Raw genomic sequence first — 22805 nt, forward strand, 5'->3', positions numbered from 1 at the left:
AGTAACGCATTGGCTTTGATGAAAATGTTATTGTGCAAAAGATGGAGTGAATGGCTCACAGACTCAGAGATCTCTCACAGACCTTATGAAACAAGCTTTTGGGTCCGTTTTGACCCGAGGGCAACGTGTTTGGCAGCTGTTACATTTTCCTACCTCTGATGGCGAGATAGAATCACGTTGCATATATTTTGACCAAGGCGTCACAATGCAGCCTATGAATTAAATTTAGTTTTTAACCCAAAGTAATGCAAAAGTAATCGTGAAAGTTCATTAGATCAAGGCTGCTGCACTGACATTTCAGACTGGGTTCATGAATGGACAGAGGAGAGGTCATGTTTTGATGCTCAACTTATCATTTGACATATGACATTTGCATTATAGATGAAATAGCAACGACATTTACATTGGGAACTGAATTCTTTCCAGTAAAAGTCATCATGGAAAAACAAACAAACATGGAGGGCAGCTTCTGCCCTGCTGCAACTGCATGGCACTACCACGTAGGGAAAGGGAAAAAAATATCTGATGATTTGTTGCTGCGTTATTAAAATTTCTCGACAAAAGATGAAGAATTCTCATGTCAATTAAAAAAATATTTCAGTTAACTTACAAATGCTGAAAAAAATTCTATCTTCAGAGAATTGAACCAGAATGTTCTCTGTTATTAGGAGAGAGAGAAAAAAACTAGACAAAACAGCAAATTCTCACAGGGACAGGAGGCGGCGACTTAAGACCTGGAGGCTTTGGAGAAATCGCATGAATGCAGTAGAATACAAAGAAAGTTTGGTCTGTGAACACTTTAGCCACATAAGCCAGTCAAGAGAGCAGGCCGGCGCTGAGGTCACAAGCGTGAACCTGCTTATATCCAAACCAAGGGAATTCAATTGAACTGGAGACCGTCACGACAACCTGCACCTCCGCGCTCAATATGCTTGCTCCGAAACGCACAAATGGCCTTGCCTCGCCGCATATTCAATTTATAGAACCACTCCTTGTGCACAACACATGCATTGAAAAAAAACTATTCAGTTCTACAGTGATGGGTCCGGCGCTGGCTGCTACCCAGCGGCGAGCTCTCCTTCCTCAAGGACATTAATGTGAGAGTCCTGGTCACAGTTGCTAGAATGTGAACCTTGGACTTTTTTCTTCTTTTCTTTTTTACTCACGGCCTGACAATTTGCAATTCATAATAAATCAAATTCTACAAAAAAAAAAAAAAAAATAAAAAATTGGTGTTTGAGGAAAAGGGCAACTTTTCTCTTAAGTAGAAGAAAAACAGAAAAAGTACACATGGCTACTTTTTCCTCACACTTTCTTTTGGCAGGTAGACTTTCGAATACCAACAAAATAAAATGCTACAAGTTTGAGGACATTCGCATGCAGGTTAGTGGAGCTGTAGCAGAACTGAGTAGTTTATAGATGTTTATAGATGCATGTGAATGTGTTCTTTTGTTGAAAACACATCAACTGTGCAACCATATGTGATGATCTTCACCTTTTCAGCTTGTTGGTATTGGACCATTCCTGATCAACCTTTCATGTCACGCTGAGCCGAGACGGTGGCAAGTGTATCCATAAACGACCTCCAGTAAACGGTCTCATCATAAATGTCTCTGTAATGAATGATATTTTGTATTTTTGCCTTCATTCACTGTAAAAAAACGTTTCAGTTTTAACATGAAATGTAAGTGGATACAAGAACTAAGTGTGAAATCTGTATCTGAAACAGTGGAGGCTGGCTCATTATAGACATGACCAGTAATATTTGCTTATATAAGGGTAAATAGATTTTATATATACTTAAACAATACTTCTGTTTGGTTGGAGGTGGATTTGGAACAAAGCCCTGGTGTATACAGCTCCTTGTTCAGTACGTGTTTGTCTGCCTTCAAAAACTTTCATGCTTAGACAGACTTTTACATTCTGGTTACAGTCAGCCGAACAACAAATATTTTGTTTGGAATCTTATAAACCCAATGAGCGTCAGGAATTGAACCCGTAAATTTTGGGACTGTTTCGGAGGTTCAGCTTGATGGGACGACGCGCTGCCGAGACACTCCACCCAGTGGTGCTAAATACATCTGGCCCTCTGTGCAGGCAACATCTGGAGGCCTATTTTCATCCTCAATATGCAGCCATAAGGGAGCCCCCCCCCCCCCCCCATATGTCGACACTCACAATGCATGGGAAAACAAGTGGAGATGGGGAAGGACGGCGGCTTCGATCGGGAGAAACAAACAAGCGGTGTGTTTTGGGATTCGGCGCGAGACGGGACAAGTGTGAAATTTGTGCACGCGGGGACGACAGAGCAAAATGTTGCACGCGAGAGAGAGAGAGTGAGAGAGAGAGAGAGAGAGAGAGGGACAAGAAGTGTGTTTGCCCATTTGTGGTGTTTACGATCAGGGACACACTTGACAACACAACACGTGTTTGGAGGACTGCGACTGACACTTGAGCTAAGAGAGAGCAAAGGAATGAGGAAGCAGGAGAACGGGGATGCCAATGGACACGCTCTGCATCTGGGACCGTCACCCAAGGTAAACAATGTTCGGGGAGCCATCTGGTTGAGACTGGGGGGGGGGGGGGCAGTGCACAGGGGGGGAGAAGGGGAGGGCAGTGGGTGGAGGGAAGGGTTGCAATGAGCACAAGCATATGGAAAAGCAGATTTTTCCTCTCCCTGCAGCAGTCAGCGGAGGCAAATGTCGACATGCGCTGCGTCCACGCTTGACTGTGCTGCGCTCGGCACCACCACCTGGCCCTTCTTGCTCAGCCACCGAGTGTGGGCAGCAGTGACACTGTGGAGCCTCTTCCCCAGGGCGGAGGAAAGCAACGCGGCGCTCAGAACTCTGTCCACACGCACGCATGTACACCAACACCTCCTGTAGTCCCTGCTTGTTTTTCACACAAGAGACATACAAAGAAACACCGCGCCGGTTTTCTTTTCTCGAGAGTGTCCCACGCAACAAGAGGAAAAACACGAAAAACTTTCCTGAAGTCCCACGAGAACTGGATGGTTTTGTCACGCCTGGGAAGCTGCATCTTTCTCATGTCACATAATTCAATATAAATGCATTGAGTAAATACGCCACAATAGCATTGAATGCAAAAATCATACTGATATAATTAAAATAAAAACAAGACTTGCGCATTTTCAAAGGACTTCTTTTTTTTTTTCCCTAGCTTTCTTAATGTGGTTCACAGTTGGGTTGAGACGCCGTCAGATCGCATGGCCACTGGGCTTCATCCATGCATCCATGTTGACTCGCAGCACAGCGTGGAGGGCCGAGGCCAGCTCACTTCATGCAGAGGAGGCAGTCAAGAGGAAGGCCAGGCAACACCAAATGTCTTATTAATTCACTAATTTGTTGTGACTGCAGGGCATGAAAAGCCTGTTTCCTTGCCATCTGATGCCAAGAGGACCCGGCGCAATGTTACTTACAGACACACGTACATGGGCACAGATTTCCACTGCCCACTATCTGGCCTACTTTCATGTGCGGTGGTGGGAATAAAGACAGGATCACTCTTGATTACCTCCATGAAAGGACCACCAGGGGACAAGCATCTTACTGGCTACTGACTCGGCAAACACGAACCGACAGGAAACTAAAGACTGCCAAAGTCAAGAAATAGGATCATACCACTCGGGGGGGAATAAAGGTGGAGGAAATCACTGGCTGAGTCTTCAGCAGTAAACGGACAAACAAAATTCAACTATCTATCACTTCTTTCAGCACACCGGGCTGTGAAAAGCACACATTTCCGTTTCGTTTTTGTCCTTTTCTAAAAAATGCGTAAAGTAAGCCTGATTTAATGACGACGCTAAAAGCTGATGACAAAACTGCTTTCACAATTACAGTTGAGCCGATTACAAGGTGAAAAGACGGAGAATCTATTTAATTCCTTTCACCCTCCATCAGCCTTCAAAACCAGCCACTTCGCTGACTTTGCGGTGGATGCGGAGGTTTGCAAGCATGTGTTTGCCAGAGGAATACCCATATTTTTAATTTGTCTTTTTTCTTTTTGTGGGGGGGGGGGTCAGAAAAGGTGACAATGTTCAAAAGGAAAAAAAAAAAAGACTGTTTAAAGGAGTTGGGCTGAAAACCGAAGGAAATAAACAGATTATTTCAAGTCAACTATAGATATTTTCCCAGAGATGGGTTATATTGTTATTTCAGGTATAATATAAAAGAAATGGATCATTACATATACCACAGGTTCATGGTGGTAATGATTTTTTTCTATAAAAAAAAAATCAAATAATCCCAAATGAAAACAGCAAAGAAAAGTACAAATATGAGATTTTGTGTTTAAAATAGTAAGAAAGCCTTATGAAAGCACCCATTGTGCACTATTTGTTTATTTTTTACTTTTATCTGGGATGCTAAGGATGTACTCAGACAACCACACACACAAAGTCACCGTTTCTTTCTCACACAAACTGCAGCAAATAAACTCTGACTGCACTGAAGACAAAAGCTAAAATCTAACAATGGCTTAAAGTTGAACAATAATGTTTGATGTCGCACATGTGCAGGACGATACAGAAGTCACATAAACTTGCATACTATAGTGAGACCTTTATAACATTTGAAAACAACCCCAGCCGTAAAACAACACAGAACTGATGGATTCAGTGAGAAACAAGCCCTGGTGTCTATTCAGAACCAACATTTTAATTTGCTCTACAAAGACTCTGCAGCTGTGTTACAAGCCGGAGTCTCGCTCCCTGAGGTCAATTCGCTTTTTACTAGGACTCTGGCACTTGAGCTGAAGGCCTTGATGGTGAGAGAGCACAGTTAATCGACTTTCTTTCTTCCCTGAGCTGTTGTTGTACAAAATTATTATAGATTTTGAAAAAAATCCTTGCCGGGGCTCTTTTGTGCTTGAGGTCTATAGGAAAAAAAACAGTACAAACAGCAGCTTCATGCGCAAAACCTGGCCTTCACACTGAAATGCAATTTCACAAGCTCTTCAACTGGCAACAACCGACTATTTTCACACAACAATTGATGCCCGCTTCTATGCCCATTCGGCCGACCGGTGTGGGACAATCGAGTGGCACGAAGGGTGACAGGTAATTTAAAGAGGCAAGGTGTAGGAGAACTGTAGGTTGCCACTGTCCACCTCGGCACATCTGTGATCGACAGTGGACAGCTGGCTGAACCCGATTTGGTGTCTTTTTAACAGTCGCGCTCTTTTTTTTTTTTTTTTGGCAACCGGTCATCTGGATCAAGGCCACATAACCTACACATGTCATGGCTTTACTGCAGCAGCAGTCAACATGCTTTGGAAACATTAGTGAACCCTTGGATTATAAATACCTGGATTCACTTTTGTTCTTGAAAATTCCACAACATCTTTTGCAGAGAATAGGTCTCGATTTCTGGCACTCCAAAAGCTTGAACGATCGCTGTGAAGTCCTTCAATGCAGACTCAAAACACCAGAGCTTTGAAGAAGGCGCCGTCTGACTCCAGAGTGAGACAAACTCCTGGACAATCATGCAAAGTTTGTATTGTGACATTGTCTCTTCTTTCAAGAATAACGTAACAAAATTGTCTGAAACTTTTTAAAATTGTCTTCAGTCTCCTTGAGGTTTTTTTTTTTTTTTTTTTTTAACAAAGAAATGTTCCTGACATCTTGGTTGCTTTTTCCAATCAATTCCACCAGTGCAGCTGTCTTCAAACTGTGAGTGAGCTGGTGTGAAAGACTTCAGGTATTCAGTGGTATTGACGTCTTCAATTGTATTTTTAATGCAAAGAATCTGCTTTCTTTGTGGTGTTTTGTATGGACACCATCGCTGTTCATTGTTTTACTCATGCTGGACTCATAAGCAATAACCCTTTTAAGTGATTACTTCAGATCTTTAACCGTTAATCTCGGCTTTTTCTAAACTTCACTAAGCATTCTGTGTTGTAAAAATATTAGTTACAAAGGTTTGGGTGATTTTATAGAATTATATATCGCCCAAATCAAGTTTTTCTCTGATCAAAAATCAGGGTTGTTCACTCTTGACTCCAATTAGCCATTTCTAGTCATTGGATTCAAGGTTTTCTTTTTTTTTAACCTTTTGTTGCCAGAGCTATGAACAAAAACTATTAATTTATGTCATATTATGTTAGGATCATTGAGGTTTTCTGTGTTTATGACACAGTTTATGACCCACGCACATCAGATCACATTCTATGAATGAACAGAAATTTTCAAACTTGGAGTGACCAAGGCTTTATATAAAGTGCTAAACTTCAGTTTTTCACAGACTAGCAACAAAAACTGCGTGCAGGAGTTTATCTTTATGAGCCACTACATATTTGTGGTGAAGAAGCAAAACTTTGGGGGAGAATAAGCAACGGTAACAATGACATTGTGTGGATCCGTCAGGCATTTGTATGTGTATATTCTGAACACGTCTGTCCTTGTACGCCGAGGTCCTGTTTGTTCCTAAAACTCTGTATCCTGTGGTACACAAACTACACACTCCTAAAACACCTTTTAAGCTGAGAACCTAAGAATTCCTCAGGTATGTAATGTACTTGGAGAATGGAAGTTATTCTGAGTAATTATGCCTGGAAGAGCTCGTGCTCTGAGCTGCAAAGAATACATTGTGCCATGAGACTTCAGCTCAGATTATTACGGAAACTTAAAACTATTTGAAAGGGACGAGTGTAAAGCACAGGCTGGAGGAAAATGGGATATTTGCTTAACTCAGAAGTTCCTGTTTTTTTTTGTTTTTTTTTAGACATTCTGTGTTATGTGTATCTCTGCGTCTATGTGTATGTGTGTGTGTCCTCAGAGAATCAGCGCGCTCCAGCTGTTAGGATCCAGTCACTCTGACTTGTTGAGGACCCTGGCTCCCACTAGTGCAGCACACAGGCCCAGAGGTGGTGAGACGTTACAGCAGCTCAACGGAGGAGGCAGGGGACAGAAACAGATCGCGATGGAAAGACAAAGAACGACAGAGCAGAGGCCAAACCCCACGCAGCTGCTCTTGTTCTTCAGGGAACCCAGCCGGGAAGCATCGCTCAAGCGCTTAATTCCTCTAATATGTGCAGTCATGCGACGTGCGAGGTGGGGGCGAGGGTAAGGTGGGGGGTGTGGGGTGGGGGGGTAGCAGCATCAATCCAACGACCGAGTATGGTGGAGAGAGGGGGGGGGGGGGGGGGGGGACCAGCTTGACTGGGTCCGAGCAGGCTGGCCTCTGGCCACAGGCGGCTCGGCACCGGGCAACAGGGCCACGATGAGCCGGCCACTGAAACCACTTGCGGTATAGTCCACCACCCTGATCGGCTGCAGTCAGCAGGAGGTCTCCCAGGATGCCGGGAGATGCACAGAGAAACATGAACAGAAGGTGTGTGTGTGTGTGTGTGTGTGTGTGTGTGTGTGTGTGTGTGCGCACGTGCCCAGAGAGATAGAGGGGGCTGACATCTACATGGTTGACTGACTGGGTGAGGAGGGCTCAGGTGGCCTGAGTAAGGTGAAAGGACCCCCGATGAAAAGAAGATGTCAAGCTGTCCAATGCTAGCATGAATATAACCCTCTGTGACTTGTCTCAAACTCGCTTAAAAACTCAGATTCCTCCTCAATTCGCCTTTTGAGAAAGAGGAATGATTACATTTAAATATCACACGGTCCTGTGAGCCTGAAGATGCTGTTTAATATGATATTAACAAATCTTTATCAGGTGGTTTCTTTGAATAGAGCCAACCCACAACTTATTAACACTCCTGTCTTATTAGATTCACAGTAGGACTGATTCATGAGTACTACATTTTGATTCAGGTGACCACAGCCACCAGGGGGAGCAGGTGTACTGCAATCAACTTAGTACTCCAGGTTGTCCAACTTCTACACTCAAGTAAATAACTCATCGGAATAACAGGGCACCTCGCTGAACTGGAACTGGACACTAGATGGCTTCTAACCAAATCAAAACCAAACACCACTGATATATTCTGTACTTCACCAATAACAGATTCAAAGAAGAACTAGTTAACTTCAGCCTTCAGCCTGAAAAGATGCATGTTTTGTCGAAGCCTAATTCAACATCAATGGGTGGCCAGAGAGGGAGGATTTTGTTAAAACACCCTACCTGATGTTGCCTTGACGGAGTGCTTTTGTAAAAAGTCCAGGGTCTGAGCCAAAGCCTTCTTGTTGCAGTGAGTGGAGAGCTCCTCATTGCATTCAAAACACCTGTCGCGATGAGACAAGAGAAAGAGATGTCGAGAGGAAACCGAATTCCTTGAATGAAGTGGAAAATCATTTTGAAATGTAATCAAATCCAACAAAAGAAAGGAATGCATCAAAACAAAAATTCACATAATTAGAAAATAATTCTTACTTATATGCTTATAATTGTGGAAATATATTTTTAGATAAAAATGTTTTTCTAATTCACTCAGGACACGATCAGATACATTGCAGGCTCCTATTGCTTTCTATGTAAGCACCCACACTTGCTACATGCCGTTACAAGCTGACAAACAAACCACAGCAGTGTGTCGTCTTGGCTTGTCAATGACAGTTCAAAATGATCCTTCATGGTTCCTCACCAGGCCTTCCATGTGCTCAAGCTGATAGTGATGCAGTGGGACTCCGGGTGGAAAGCCTGGTGATGCTTCACGGCGTGCTGGATCCCTGACTGGTTACAGCCCTGTGAGACGGTTCATTGGAACAAACCGAGTTGAAAACATTTGGTCAATAGACATTAAAAAAAACCAGCATGGGACATGTGTAAAAAGAATATACAGCTCCTCTCCCTTTTAAAAACAGAAATTGGTTGAGCCGGAACTTTTTTCGGTCAAATCATTTGGTGTGAAAATGTGGCAAATAATCAAACTGCACAAAATAGTAAAGACGTTTGTGCTTGGTCGAAAAGAGCATTTGTGTGATGAGCAGCAGAGCCATGAGTCGGCCCAGGGAACATTTGCCAGTTCCTCACTGCCCATGCTCAAAAGTTAGTTGATTTTTTTCTTTCTTTCCCCAAGGAGATATCTTGGACTTGTTCGAAACTTTAAGAATTGTAAGTTTTTACCTCCAACAGTATGCAAAGCCAATGAGCATGTGTAAGAAAGAAATCAAGGTTCAATCTCACCTGGAAACCACACTTGAGACACACCAAGACATCATGGGATGCTGCTGGCTCTCCATCAATCATGGTCCTCTCTTTCAGGCACTCAGAGCACACCAACCACACACTGGAGAGGACCGACTTCTTCACTGAGCTCAGGTCCACTGCTTTACTCACATGCTGGCAAGTGAGTCCTGATTGCAATACAAAACACAAGGCATGATGCCATAATACTATCCAATTGCTTAATGGGACAACACATTAAGTGTAATGTGATTGCTAAGATCTAATAGAACTGCTTAGGTTAAATTGACAGAAATTATCAAAGAAACACTGCATTCGCGGTATTAGAAATAATTAATTCAACATAACAAAGGACTGCATCCAATCATAACTTACAGCTGGATGTAAGACAGCCCATGGCCGGATACTGTTGCAGTAACTTACCACTGACTTCATCAGACGAATCCTCATCTCGAGGTTTCCTGGGCTTATTAGTCCGCTTAGTCATGTCGGCGGCTTTCAAAGAAAAGGGGTCTTTCAGCCGCATCTGGAGCGCCAACAAAAAGGTATGAGGAGGAAACGTGAGCATGGTATCACAAAATCAGGCCAAGTCAACACAACTTAGCATACACAAGCATACACAACTCAAACAGCAAATACATGTTAACTCGAATTTTGCTCATTGTGACATGCAATGTTTATAAAATTAGCCACAGTGAAGTTCATATGTAGCAGTACAGGGATGAACATGTGTTGCATTCATTCAAGAGCAAAGTGAATCTTAAAATTCATAAAATTTTCCACTTTAGCCGCTCAGTCTCGGTTAAAGTCAAGGGGGCTTGAATAGATCGATTGGGATGTGAGAACAAACTGGTGTGTAAGGAGTGAATACACAGTCACACTAAGAATGTGCAAACTTCCCAAGTCAGAATGAAATAGAATATACTAAGCTAATGTATGAATAAAATAAACTAACATATAAACATCTGTAATAAGTGACTGATTACATCAGTCATTAATGCCAGGCACATTATTAAGGTGCAGCATTGAGTATTGTGTGTGGGACAGTTCATCGGTCTGATGGCATCTGGGTAAAAGCTGTTTCTCTGGATGGTTTTGGGCAGAAGCAGCGCAGCCTCCTCCACATGAAGACTCCATCCTAGAGACGAACCAAGGTCTTCTCTCTGTGAAACTAGAGCCTGAAATACTATCACTAGTTTGATTTTCCATTGTCACATCTCACCACAGTATGTTTAAATCTGCAACAAGCAACTTGTTCGCTGTTACTTCAAAACAATAGAAAATAAAGCTGATCTGCTCTACAATCTCACATGGTATGAGAAGGGAGATGATGCGGCCATGTGACTGTAATTTAGACCTAAAATTGGTTTTAGGGGGTGACTGGACGCCCAAGTGACAAATTCTATGTAATGACTGAAATCTGTGCCATATAGAGCAGACAGTAAGATCATTTGACTTATCTCCCCCTTGCCAATTAAAAATAAGTGCATTAAGGTTACTTTTACCAAGGCGCAGACGTTTGAACCATCTGTGCACTCTTCATCCGATATACAATGTGGGTGAGTCAAACGATGTGTGTATACTATGTCACAAAAGCACAACTTATGGATGAAAGCTAGTAGTGTCATGAGTTTATAACACCGGGAGAAGGCCTCAGCTCCAATCCACGTTAGCCGAACACAGACGTATTCGTGTGGGTGGAAGAAATAGCAATGGGGCAGTGGGTGAAGATGTTTTCGGGTGAAAAGCCAGTGAGAACTCACCTCTTTATGTCAGCTCCTCTGTTGACTGTGTTAGCTGATGTGAAGCCAACGTGAGATGTCAACTCTCCAGGTTAGCAGACAGGCTAGCTGCCTTATAGCTTCTCAGAATAAATAAATCATCAACACGTGTGCCGTATCCAACACTATGAATAGATATCAAGGCATCGTAGAAGGAAGTAATCAGTACCGATAAAAACAGAGGAGTTATCTCATTAACTTTCCGTCCGTGCCTTTGACTTTGTGGATATTAGTCAAGATTTCGGTGCCACCATCAACATTAGTCAACACGTGACGCAGTACGGCGGTTCGGTAGGGACAAATGGTGCGTTCAGTTACACATGTAAATCTAGGAGTTCAATTCATGTTAACTGGACACAAGGTATATGAGATGGTAGATTGGTGTTTTATTAAACACATGTAATCATCATCAGTCCCTACAATGCTTTCATATTACATTAATGGTAATTTCATATCGAGATCGCCTAATAAAATCGAGAGAAACTATATGAAAAGGCGTAGTTATAATTATTCCATCTTTATCATAAATGTGAAAGTATTCCTGGGTATATTTGTGATGATAGTTTATTGCAGTTGACTTAACTCAAAATAAAACACAACACTACTCATTAGTTTGGCTTTTTAAATACATAGTTTGTGTTTTCTGTTTTCACTTAAATTAACAAGAAAACGTTTGCTGAATGACTATTTTGACCCTGCAGCGATCCGTAACTTTGCGCACGCGCGCTCGCTGTTTGTTTGTGGTGGTCAGTGTGACTTTTAGTATAGCACCTTGCAGAGTAACTGAGGGTCGTTAACAAAGAGTATATTTTGGGGGCTTTAAGCGACAACACATGGCTCTCAGACGGTGTTGGGCGTTTGCAGGTGTCGTGCCGCGGCTCCTGTGGAACCGTCCCGTCCTGCCTGGGACTTCCGTCCACGGAGGTCGAAGCCTTGTGTGCAGCATTGTCAACTCTCAGTCCGGCTGCAGAAGTGAGTCTCACACTCCTCAATCTCACTCTCACTCCGTGTTCACAGGCTGGTGTTCTTTAGCTGCATGTTGTTCGTGTTGCTTTCAGACAGAGACTTCAGTTCGGCACCACAGAGCTCGGAGGTGACCTACGAGCAGCTGAAGCAGCTCTTGGCTGGTCGCAGAGCTGTGGTCATTGATGTGCGGGAGCCCTGGGAGCTGCGGGAGTATGGCTTCATCCCCGGATCCGTCAACGTGCCCTGTGAGTCCCCTGCACCCACCACCTCATCTCTGCTACTCTCTGACATACTCATTTCCTCTCAGATACTCCCACCTATTCTCTGATACTCCCACTTACTCTCTGATACTCTCTCCTACTCGCTGATGCTCTCTGATACTCCCACCTCATCTCTGATACTCCATCATACTCCCTGATACTCTCACTTAGTCTCTGATACTCTCCCATTTCAAATATGGGATGTCACAAGTGTCTAGATCAAAACACACCTTTCTCAACCTGAATTTATTGTAAGTGTAATGTAACTGTTAATGCAGTTGTGACTTGTATACAAAAAAGTTCAATAAAGCTTAATCCCTGAACTCTAATTCTCCTAAAAACTTCCTTCTCATATAATCTTTCTTGGTCAGATTTAATACAATCTAGGCATGTTCACCTCGCACACGAACACTGACTGCTCCGATGTTGAAATATAATGTTGCTGGAATACTCCCACATTTTTCCGTTAAGTAATTATTACTTTATTGAAAAATGTAATTATAACATGCTTAAAAAGGAGAAAATCTTGTAGAAAATAGAGAGTGTAACTTTGAATCACTTAATTCAGTCAGTTCAAACATTTAATGGTGTGTATTTCACCTCAGTAAATGATAACAGCCAGGACATGCTTTCATATTTCCATTATTCCCTAAATGAACCTTACAATGTCAGACATATAACTTGCTGAAGCTACTCACAGCAGTTACCCAGAGCACCAACGTGAACAATGTGTTTTGTGTTCACAGTTTTGACCAAGTGGCGTCTCTCCGTGCTTCTGTGTTGTTACAGTGGGACAAGTGAACACGGCCCTGCAGCTGGGACCGGAGGAGTTCAAGGAGAAGTACGGTGGTGAAAAGCCTCTGCCGACAGATAACATTGTGTTCAGTTGTCTGGCGGGAATCAGGAGCAAGGCGGCACTCAACACAGCCGGATCACTGGGATATAAAGAGTGAATATCTGTCTCAACCATCTGTACTCAATACAATGTTTTATTATTTATTCAGCTGTTGTGCTCATGCTCTTATGACAGCTTTTTTTTTATGTCGGTGTCCTGGTAATGTTTAACTCTTATAATATCGTATGGATAGTGTAACAGTAGTGACCACATCGTACATCTGGCTTTTATAGGAAGTTGAGGTCATTGACTTCTGCCACAAAATCAACCTATCATGCAGTGCTTTTTGGAAACATGACGCATATAGCATTTAGCACATATACAGTGCTGGGCAAAAGTTTTTTGTAGGTGGTGGTGTTTTTTTTTGTCATTTAACGGGAGAAAAGCCTTTATTTGACATGACCACCATTAGCTTTTAAAGCAACTTCAGTTCCTTTCAGCACACTTTCACAAAGGTTTTTAAACATCAGCGAAAAGCAATTATGGATCTTCTGTGGATGCAGTCCGGTTTAGACCATTATGATCCTTTATATGAACTCACACCATCACTTGTAGGACCCCGTGCTCTCCTTTATGTTGAAGGAAAGTCATTATTTACTAAATAATAACAAGTAATACATTAATAAACACAAAGTTTTGGGTGATTTTCATCTTCTATATAATACATATTTAGCCTATCAGACTTTCTGTCACTGACATCACTCTATGAATAATACCCATATACAACACCTTCTCAAAATGGTAGCACATTACGGTAGAAATTAAATGTGTACAGTATTGTCAAATACGTTGTCAAATTTTAAAGTTTTAACATCTGCTTGATTTGATTTTTATGACAAGGTTAATTGTGCTTGCTTCTAATTTCTCTTTTCAGTGTTCAGCATTACCCTGGAGGATGGAAAGACTGGGAGAAAAACGAACAGCATCGGTGAAGTATAATCGGAAAAGAACAACAACACATATTTTAAGCTGCTTTTTTTTAAGTGAGCACAGATTATTGTTGAGAGTGTGTAGCAGACAGACTTTTTAAGCATCTATCAGAGATTGAAGGGCTTTTTTTTTCTTTTTTTTCTTTTAAATCATGTGTGAATCCCAAAGAGTGGAGTCGGAGGGCTTAACAAACGCACGACTGCTGAAACTGTCAAATCTACGGGAATATTACTTGAAGTTACATGTAAATTTGTCTCAGCCAGCCTTTACAGTGTATTTAAAATCTCAGAAGTAACATAAAACTAACTTCGAAGGATGTACAGAAAGTGCTAATAAACATGTCTCCAGACAATCTATGCAAATGACTCCATAACTCTGTATGACTCAGCCGTGTACTGCTTAATATGAACTGTTGTCACTTTTCATTCTGCAGTATTGTAAATATTAATGAGCATGACAGTCCAGTTCAGGAATTGCCAATATTTAATTAAAAATGGAAACACTGTTATTTACTAAGGATTGTGTGTTTGGAGTATTTGTTGTTTTTCTTATATAGTAAGGACAAGTTAGAGTCCGAATCAAATGACTGGAAGGGAGATTCATTTGGATGCATTATAAATAGACTCGCAGAGGCCTGCTGAGGTGACGACACCAGTGTCAGAGATGATTTACTGTATTGCAGCGCCGTGTCTAATATCTGCTGTGTCTAGTTATGAATTTGCCACCGACACTCCAGGGAACATTAACAGGTTGCTTCTTCATTTGTGACAATGAGTTGGTCTGTGTTCAACAGAGAAGAATGTCTCTGCCGAAGTGTGTTGACTTCAGACATGGACTTTGTTCGCTACCTCTTGTCCCCGTTTTTACTGCTCGAGATGAAAGTCCAAGCAGAATCGGCTCATAATCTCACTCTCGTGTTCTTTTCGGTCAAACCGACTCAAGTTTCCCTGGAAAGTCATCTCGTTGATACTGAGTTGTCGCCTAAAAACAGACGCTGAGGCATGAGTGAATGATTTGCCTCAGAGGTGTTAATGCTATTGCTACTCGCATTGAATGTTATTTTCCACGTATGTAAGCGAGGGAAGCCTCCTTTTAAACTAACGTCATTTCAAGTTTCATGATGAATTTAACCTGTGAAAAACATTTAAACTAGACTGGATCGCTATCAAATGATGTATTTTAATCCAAATGCTCTCCATTTATTGCAGTTTTCACTCCATTTCTGGTTTGTGTTGACCCCCTTCAAAAAGAAACTCCTTAATGAATCTCTTTGTATTTCTGTTTTTGCTTGGTTTGACCCTGAAACCATCACCCCAGACTGTGACTCACTCCAATCATTGTCATGCAATTAATTAAATTAAATCTGTGTCTACATCTCTGTTAAAAAACCATGTACAATATAAACCAATAAAGTCCCTTTTAATGCAAAGATCATTGTTTATTTGTTGTTCCTACAATAAAATGGATGCACCATTTGCTATATCGTGAAGTGTAGTAATCTATAAGTGAAAGGCAGTCCTCGCATTCATCCCCAGAAGAACTTTTTCTTTTTCACATGATGAGAGATGTGACCTTGGCTTGTGACATCACAGATATTTTGAAGGGTTAATTTCATTTTGTTTACACAGCAAAGTGAGGAAGTCCAAACTAATGACACATCTTGTGACCAGCAGAAAAGTTTACAAATTAAATATATTTACTGTACATAGTTAGCAGTTTGGAATTTTCAGTTAGACCTTTACATAATTTTGTTTTTCACAAGAAAAAACTATATCAAACACAGATTCTTTATCAAACTGGAGTATTTTATAAACAATGTATTATGAATGTATTTGGCATATTCAATTTATGTGTCTTTTATCAAAGTATAGATTTTAAATATCTGCAGTCTTTCCCAGGAGTGAGAAATGCAGAATACATCCTGAGTAGATACTTTGAGAAACGTACAATCCAACATGCATTTTGAATAGTGAAGTCAGAAGATATTGCTGTCCTCACATCTTCAAAAGTCTTTTCATAATTGGCAGGATAGTGCATTTAAAATGATTCGAAATAATTTTCCAGTTATTTCTGCACTCTAGCATATCCTAAAGAATATCAATTATTCATTTCAATTGGGTTAATTATGGATGCTGTTAAGAAAACACAACACATCTGATCTTAACTATTCTAATATTATTAGTTGCTGTATTTTTTTTTATTTTAATGACTGTAATTTCTTGAATTATGACTTGATGTAATTCACTTTAATACACTTCAGACATATGGAAGATTCAGTGTTTGAATTCAAATATGTTGAAAGTGAAAACCTTTATAGATGCACCTGCATACTGTAATAGTGTAGATAGAATGTACTAAAATTACATGAAACATAGGGAGTGAAGCCTCATAAGAACATGCCGTCATGATGAGCCTTGCTGTGTGTGTCTGCGGTATGAAAAGAGCTGATCAGTGGAGTCGACTGCTCACGTAACTGAAAGATTCCTCCGCATCCCAAAAGTCCCACGCTGCTGCAAAATGTGAGGTCAATGGGAAGGAATAGACACTCACTTCATCCATCAAGGGAAGAACTTACAGAGAATAGTCATAAAAAAACATCTCACAAGCTGGATTTTGGGATTATTATTATTATTATTATTATTATTTCTTTTTTTCCAAAGTGCTGGAGCAAATATATTTTTTTTTTAAATAGTTTGTGGTATTGGTGAAACCCTGTGCAAAGGTCATTGCTGCTGGTGGTCATTATTTACAGTAAAGCCCAGCATTGTCTGACAGCTGACCAAGTGACCCTGTAAATGTCAAAGAAAGAAAGCCCTGAACAGGCCAGCACACTGTTTTGGGTCCTCTTATCACTGCGACATGTCAACCGTGAACTCCAGACTATAATCCCCCTCCTATTTCCCCTCTCTTGCAGTTAATTCCACTTCCCTTTATTCTTCTCCCCCCTGCGTACCCCGATTTTAATATGTTGAAAGTAGACCAGACTAATAAGTACTAATTTATGTCAAATCTTGCCAGATATCTTCATTTTTCCTGCAGCCACCGCCTCATCAGGTCACCCTCCAGCTTCTGCTCAGCGTTCAATTAAAGTCCCTCGTCCCATCAGAGCAGATCACATCAGAGCTGCACCTACTGGCTGCAGTGACTGGCTGGACCCTGCCTGCCTGCTTGTCTTGTCTGCTGTCCAGTTCCGGACACTGAGGTGGTCTGATGTACAGTAACCAGGCAAAACATAATGCAATGTTGATTTTGATATGATCGGTATCTGTGTTTTGAGGAAAGACTGACACAATCACTTACTATCCCAGCCCTGTTTTGTGCCTCACAAGTTGCTGACAGATATCTGAGCAGCAGGTCCAGCCTGCTTTGGTGCAGAGGTTCGAGATTCCACAGGTGCTGGATCATGCACTGGGCTGTCTTGTGCACAGAAGAAGCATGACTGGCAATAGAGGGGGTATAAAACCTCAGGTTGGCCTGACAGTCGGGGAGTGCAAACACTGGAGCTGGAGCAGCAGTGGTAGTGCAGTACACGGACGAAAAGTAGCAAAAAGACACCGACACAGCAGTCATGAGCCGCAGCCCAGAGAGAATCTCTTCCTATCGCCGTCACTTTGAGGACAGCAGCAGCAGCGTGACATACCAGGTCAGGGTATCCAGCCCTTCCCCCGTCAGGAGAGAGGCCCGTCATGGCTCCGCCGGCTACTCCTCCAGAGCCGGGGCCGGCAGCATGCGGATGGAGTCAATGGGACGAAGGACCGCCTCAACTGCACGCATGTCTCGCATGATGGGATCAGGGTAAGCATAAACACAGGATGAGGTGTGTAAAAAGGCGATAAAGTTTGAGTAGCTAATTTCTTTCTATGGCTTTGTTTTTCTTTGTTTGCTTTGTGTAAACTGAAGACCTTTCTAAGTTAGAAGATCAGGGCAAAAAAAGTTTGTATTGTGTTTTTCTTATGTGAATTCCCAATGTGTTTACAGTGTGGGCGCAGGAGCTCTGGTATGTGTTGGGCCCAGTGGCGAGCCTGCCATGGACCTGGATGTGGCTGCAGCAGAGAACCAAGAATTTCTCAGCACCCGCACAAGTGAAAGGCAGGAGATGATCATACTCAACGACAGGCTGGCTGTGTACATCAACAAGGTAAAACTGCGCCATTGGTGAATTGATATACATTTCCCAAACCAGTGTTAAAATCATTTTTTGAAGACAAGAAAGGTGGTATGAAGTGATGTATCGGGTCATTCGATTTAATGACGCTCAATTCTGGTGAATTTAACGTGATTACAGGTTCGTTCGCTTGAGCAGCAGAACAAATTACTGGAAGCCGAGATCGAGGCCTACCTCAACCGCTTTGAGAAGCCATCGGGTCTGCGCCTGCTGTACGAGGAGCAGCTGAGGGAGCTGAGAAAGATTGCTGACCAGATGAGGGTTCAGCGGGTGAGACAGAATAATTCTACACGTTGCTTCTCTCCTGTTCAGCTGTTCAATAGGGCGTGAGGCTCACACCTCACTGATCTGTAGAGGATCCTTCCAGGCAACGATACAAGACGTCAACTTGGTGTTTTCAAGGTTCTTTACCTGGTAACGGGCTTATTTCTGGCAGGCAAATGGAGAGGTGCCTCAACGCGTTAAGGTGTCATGGAGAGCAGCTGTCATCGCCTGTGTTTTATGCACAGTTGAGATGACTTCATTCTGCACACACACACACACACACACACACACACACACACACACACACACACACACACACACACACACACACACACACACACACACACACACACACACACACACACACACACACACACACACACACACACACGCACACACAGAGTGAAAATATATAAAATGCAAATATAATTCACATAAACGATTGCACTCACCTTTAAATCCAACAGACAAGCGTATTACTTATGGATTCTTGGCTTTCAGGACATTTCCTTGGCAGCAAAGGAATCCACAGCTGCTCAACTAGAGGCAATCAAAATCAAATATGAAGAGGCATTGGAGCAGAGGAAGAAAGCTGAGTTAGACATTGAAGCCTTCCGCCCAGTAAGTCCCATTTAAGCATCTTTTTTTCATAAACTTCTCCTTCCAATCATTTATCATATAGAAACCTCATATAATAAATGCTATGTTCTTCAGGATGTTGATCAAGCCACCTCCTCACGCATTGCCCTGGAGAAGAAGCTGGAACAGCTGGAAGTTGAAATTGAATTCCTGAAACGGATTCATCAGCAGGTGGAAATCGTCTTTATGTGTGAATTACTAATGTGGTTTACGTTTCTTTATGTTTTACTCCTTAGCATCTATTTTTCTCCAGGAAATCGAAGAGCTCATGAAACAAATCTATGCAGCTCATGTGTCAGCTGAGAGTGCATTTGCCCTGCCTGATCTGGCTGGTGCTTTGAAACAAATCCAAAAGCAGTACGATGACATTGCAGCCAAAAATCTCCAGGTAAACTTGAAATACAATAGATGAGATCGAATAATAGAATCTATGGAGTCAGTTCCTGATGTCTCAGTCAATTTTACATTCCTCATTGCTAGGACATGGATTCATGGTACAAAAACAAGTTTGAGGACATAACCAAAAAGACATCCAGGCATGTTGATAAAGTTCGAAGTGCAAGAGAGGAAATAGCTGGAGCCAAGAAAGATGTGAGTATTAAAAGTGGAATGAACATTTGAAAAAATGTGAATATTGAGCACTGAATGCCCATTATTATGCTAAAATATCGGCAGATCCAAGGCAAGGAACGTGACATGGATGGCCTGAAGAGCAGAAATGAAGCTCTTGAAGCTAAAATTCGGGAGATGCAGGAAAAGTACAAGAAGGAATTGGAGGACCTGCAGGTAAACACAGGCTCATGTTATTGAAGGGTTCACACCTCATCAAAGCAGTCGGTCATGAACACATGCTTACACTTTGATACACGCAGACACTAAGTTAACACAATGGGACATCATTTTCCTTATAGGCTCGCATTGAAGCACTGCAGCTAGAGCTGAAATCTACCAAGGAGAAAATTGCGTTGCACCTGCGTGAGTACCAGGACCTCCTGAATATCAAGATGGCCCTGGAGATCGAGATCACTACCTACAGGTACAAAACAAAAGCCTTCAAGTCATGAATCAATACGCTTTGAGTAAATGTTTTTTAATTCATTATTTTTTCTTTTGCAGAAAATTGATAGAGGGAGAAGACCTGCGGCTTGCTGGCATGATGCAAACTTTGTCACTTACCAGCTGTAGCACAAGTGGCATTGGTACTGGGGTGAGCTTCAGCAGTGGAGGCATGGGTGGTAGTGGAGGAGGCATGGGTGGTATGGCTGGAATGAGTGGTGGAATGACAGGAGCCAGGAGTGGGAGTGTTGGAGGTATGGTGAGTGGAGATAGAATTGGTGGGGGCATGGCAGCGGGAGGCATTGGAGGCCTGAGTGGAAGAATGGGGGCTGAAGGTACCGGTGACAGGAGGGGTTCTACTGGTAGGGCAGGTGGGGTAGACACGACTGGTAGAGGTCTAGGAGGAGGTGTTGGAGCTAGTGCTGGCACTCTGCATTCTGGTGTTGGAGGCCTGGGTCCTGGTGGAATGGGTCCTGGTGGGGTAGGTTCTGTTGGTGGGGGTAGTGGTGGCTTGGGTCCTGGTGGTGTAGGCACTGGTGGTATGGGTCCTGGTCGAATGGGTCCCAGTGGGGTCGCTACTGGTCTAATGGGTCCTGGTGGAGTGGATACTAGTGGAACGCTTCCTGGGGGGGTGGGCACTGGTGGAATGAGTCCTGCTGGGGTGAGTATTGGTGGAATGGGTCCTGGTGGGGTGGGTATTGGTGGAATGGGTCCTGGTGGAATGGGTCCTGTTGGAGCAGGTATTGGTGGAATAGGTCCTGGTGGCTTGGATCATGGTGGAATTGATGCTAAAGGAATGGGCGGTGTGGGTGTTACAGGCTTGGGTACAAGTGGAGTGGGTGGTAGTAGTGGTCTGAGTGCTGGTGAGGTGGGGGCAAGAGGAATTGGTGATGTGGGTGCTGGTAGCGGCATAGTTACCGGTGCTGGTGGGGTGGGTGTTGGAGGCTTGGGTGCTGGTGGAGTAGGAGTGGGTGCTGGTAATGGCATGGGTACTGGTGCTGGTACTGGTGGTGTGGGTACTGGTACTGGTGGTATGGGTACTGGTGCTGGAGAACTGAGTGGGGTGGGTGTTGGCGGTTTTGGTACCACTACCGGTAGTGTGGGTACTGGCGCTGGTGGAGTGGGTGGGGTGGGTGTTGGAGGCTTTGGTACCAGTGCTCATGGTGTGGGCAGTTATGGTGGTGTGGGTGCTGGTGGCATGGCTGCTAAGGCTGTGGGCACTGGTCTTGCAGGTGCTGGTAGGGTGGAAGGCACAGGGGGTGAGGGTGAGTATGGTCCAGGTGGGGTTGGAATGGGCGTAGGCAGTGGCACTGCAGGTTCCAGTGGCATTGGCAGCTCTGGCATTGGGTCAGGTGGAGAAAGAGACCATTTCAGTGCACGGACTCAAGGAGGAATAAGTGGAGATGGAGGGAAGCGTAATGGCATTGGTCCTGCTGGAAGTGGATACGCTGGCATGACAGAAGGAGGAGATGATGTAGGGCTTGCTTTGTCAAGGGAAGGGGGGATGGGAAGGATTGGTGGAGGAAGGGGCACCTCAAGTGGTGCCGGTTTGGGATATGGATCCGATGGCTATGACGGCAACATTGAGACTTATGCAGAACAGGCTGTGGAGCTGACGGAGAGAAGGACGGTACTTATTAGGTAAAGGTACCTGATGAGGTATTATTTATTTTATTCTGAGCAGATCTTCTTTTATTCTAGCATTCAGGCTCAGGAAATATGACACATTATGCTCCATATATGAAAGCTCTAACAAACTATCTTAACCTACTTTGGGATAGAATTATGATTAGGACCATGTTTCTTTTGATCAGATTAGCCTCAATTCAGCCTTTATCTTTGTTATCTATTACAGGACCGTGAAAAATGAAGATGATGTGCTAGAGATGGACCACCAAGAGCAGACCTACATCATCACTGGCGCAGCCGATGACTCTGATGACGACTAAGCAATACAAATCCCCAAGTGACCTCCTCTCACCCTTAAACCTCCCCGCCCCTCTGAGCTTTGCACTGACCAAACCCCATGTCTGGACACTGACCTTTGCCCTTTGCCCTGGACAAGAACACCATGAATGACCCTTTGCAACTGAGTGAAACATTGAAATTGTGGGGTTTAAAGATCCTTCAACTCTGAGCATGTTCTCCAAACCTTTGTGTGTCTTACCCACTGTTTTCTACTAGGTGCAAATAAAGCTATCAGCATTCAATTATCTTGTCTTTGATGCTTCTTCCAAGAACGTTTTCCAATTTTCTTGTCATTCTGGTAGAGATATATTTATGCTGAAAAGACACACACAAGGTGTTGTAGCTCTTGTATTGAGCTTGTAAAAAAGGAGGAGTGAAAAAAGGGAAACCAAGTCGAGACGGAAGAGCAAAACAGAAAGAGGGGACAGATCCACCTGAGGGTCAAGGCGGCTGCCTCTGACACTTTCTGGAGGGCTTAGGAATGCGTCAGTCAGATTCTGTCCTGCAGCAGAGTGACGGCACACAGCCGTTTCCTGTCCTCATTCCATCCACATCCACACCTTTTCCTCCTGCTGCTGATCAGAAGCGATCGGATCTGGCCTGCAGATGCCAAACATGCTCAGTGTCCTGCTCAAGGGCAAAGAAAGAGCAGAGATCTTCAACACACCAATCCTCATGACTAGTGCTCAAGCAGCAATCACAGTGGGACCGTCATATTAATACAGAAAGGAAAAATAAGCTCATACTAAAAGAAAGGAAACAAATATAATTTGTATGTTCTAAAATACC

General features: G+C 43.1%; 3 protein-coding genes across 3 annotated transcripts in view; 2 read left to right on the forward strand and 1 right to left on the reverse strand.

The window, feature by feature from the left end:
* usp45 (ubiquitin specific peptidase 45) overlaps positions 1–11070 on the reverse strand; it is a 33748-nt gene extending 22678 nt beyond the window's left edge. Inside the window, exons 1-5 of the mRNA XM_080501376.1 lie at positions 10856–11070; positions 9516–9618; positions 9093–9262; positions 8551–8651; positions 8091–8191 (exon numbers count right to left, since the gene is read on the reverse strand). Of these exons, the coding sequence (XP_080357502.1) occupies positions 8091–8191; positions 8551–8651; positions 9093–9262; positions 9516–9618 (475 nt within the window). The 5' untranslated portion in view covers positions 10856–11070. The remainder of the gene's footprint in view (positions 1–8090; positions 8192–8550; positions 8652–9092; positions 9263–9515; positions 9619–10855) is intronic.
* Positions 11071–11611: 541 nt separating this feature from the next.
* On the forward strand, positions 11612–15348 carry tstd3 (thiosulfate sulfurtransferase like domain containing 3). The gene is made up of 4 exons (XM_080501416.1): positions 11612–11845; positions 11932–12084; positions 12889–13048; positions 13869–15348. The coding sequence occupies exons 1-4, from the start codon at positions 11707–11709 to the stop codon at positions 13924–13926; spliced, it is 510 nt and encodes a 169-aa protein (XP_080357542.1). The 5' UTR covers positions 11612–11706; the 3' UTR covers positions 13927–15348.
* Positions 15349–17492: 2144 nt separating this feature from the next.
* LOC308133259 (uncharacterized protein) lies at positions 17493–21997 on the forward strand (the record flags this gene model as incomplete). The annotated part of the gene is made up of 11 exons (XM_080500560.1): positions 17493–17719; positions 17903–18062; positions 18210–18359; positions 18855–18974; positions 19068–19163; positions 19246–19380; positions 19473–19583; positions 19668–19778; positions 19904–20028; positions 20109–21689; positions 21904–21997. The coding sequence occupies 11 exons, from the start codon at positions 17493–17495 to the stop codon at positions 21995–21997; spliced, it is 2910 nt and encodes a 969-aa protein (XP_080356686.1).
* Between the last annotated feature and the right edge of the window lie 808 nt (positions 21998–22805).

Source organism: Blennius ocellaris (assembly GCF_963422515.1).
Source record: "Blennius ocellaris genome assembly, chromosome: 8".
NCBI lineage: Eukaryota > Metazoa > Chordata > Actinopteri > Blenniiformes > Blenniidae > Blennius > Blennius ocellaris.

Coding starts and splice junctions, on each gene's coding strand:
- tstd3 (XM_080501416.1), top strand. CDS start 11,707: ATGGCTCTCAGACGGTGTTGGGCGTTTGCAGGTGTCGTGCCGCGGCTC. Junction 11,846..11,931: donor CTCTCAGTCCGGCTGCAGAA/GTGAGTCTCACA, acceptor TGTTGCTTTCAG/ACAGAGACTTCAGTTCGGCA. Junction 12,085..12,888: donor CGGATCCGTCAACGTGCCCT/GTGAGTCCCCTG, acceptor GTGTTGTTACAG/TGGGACAAGTGAACACGGCC.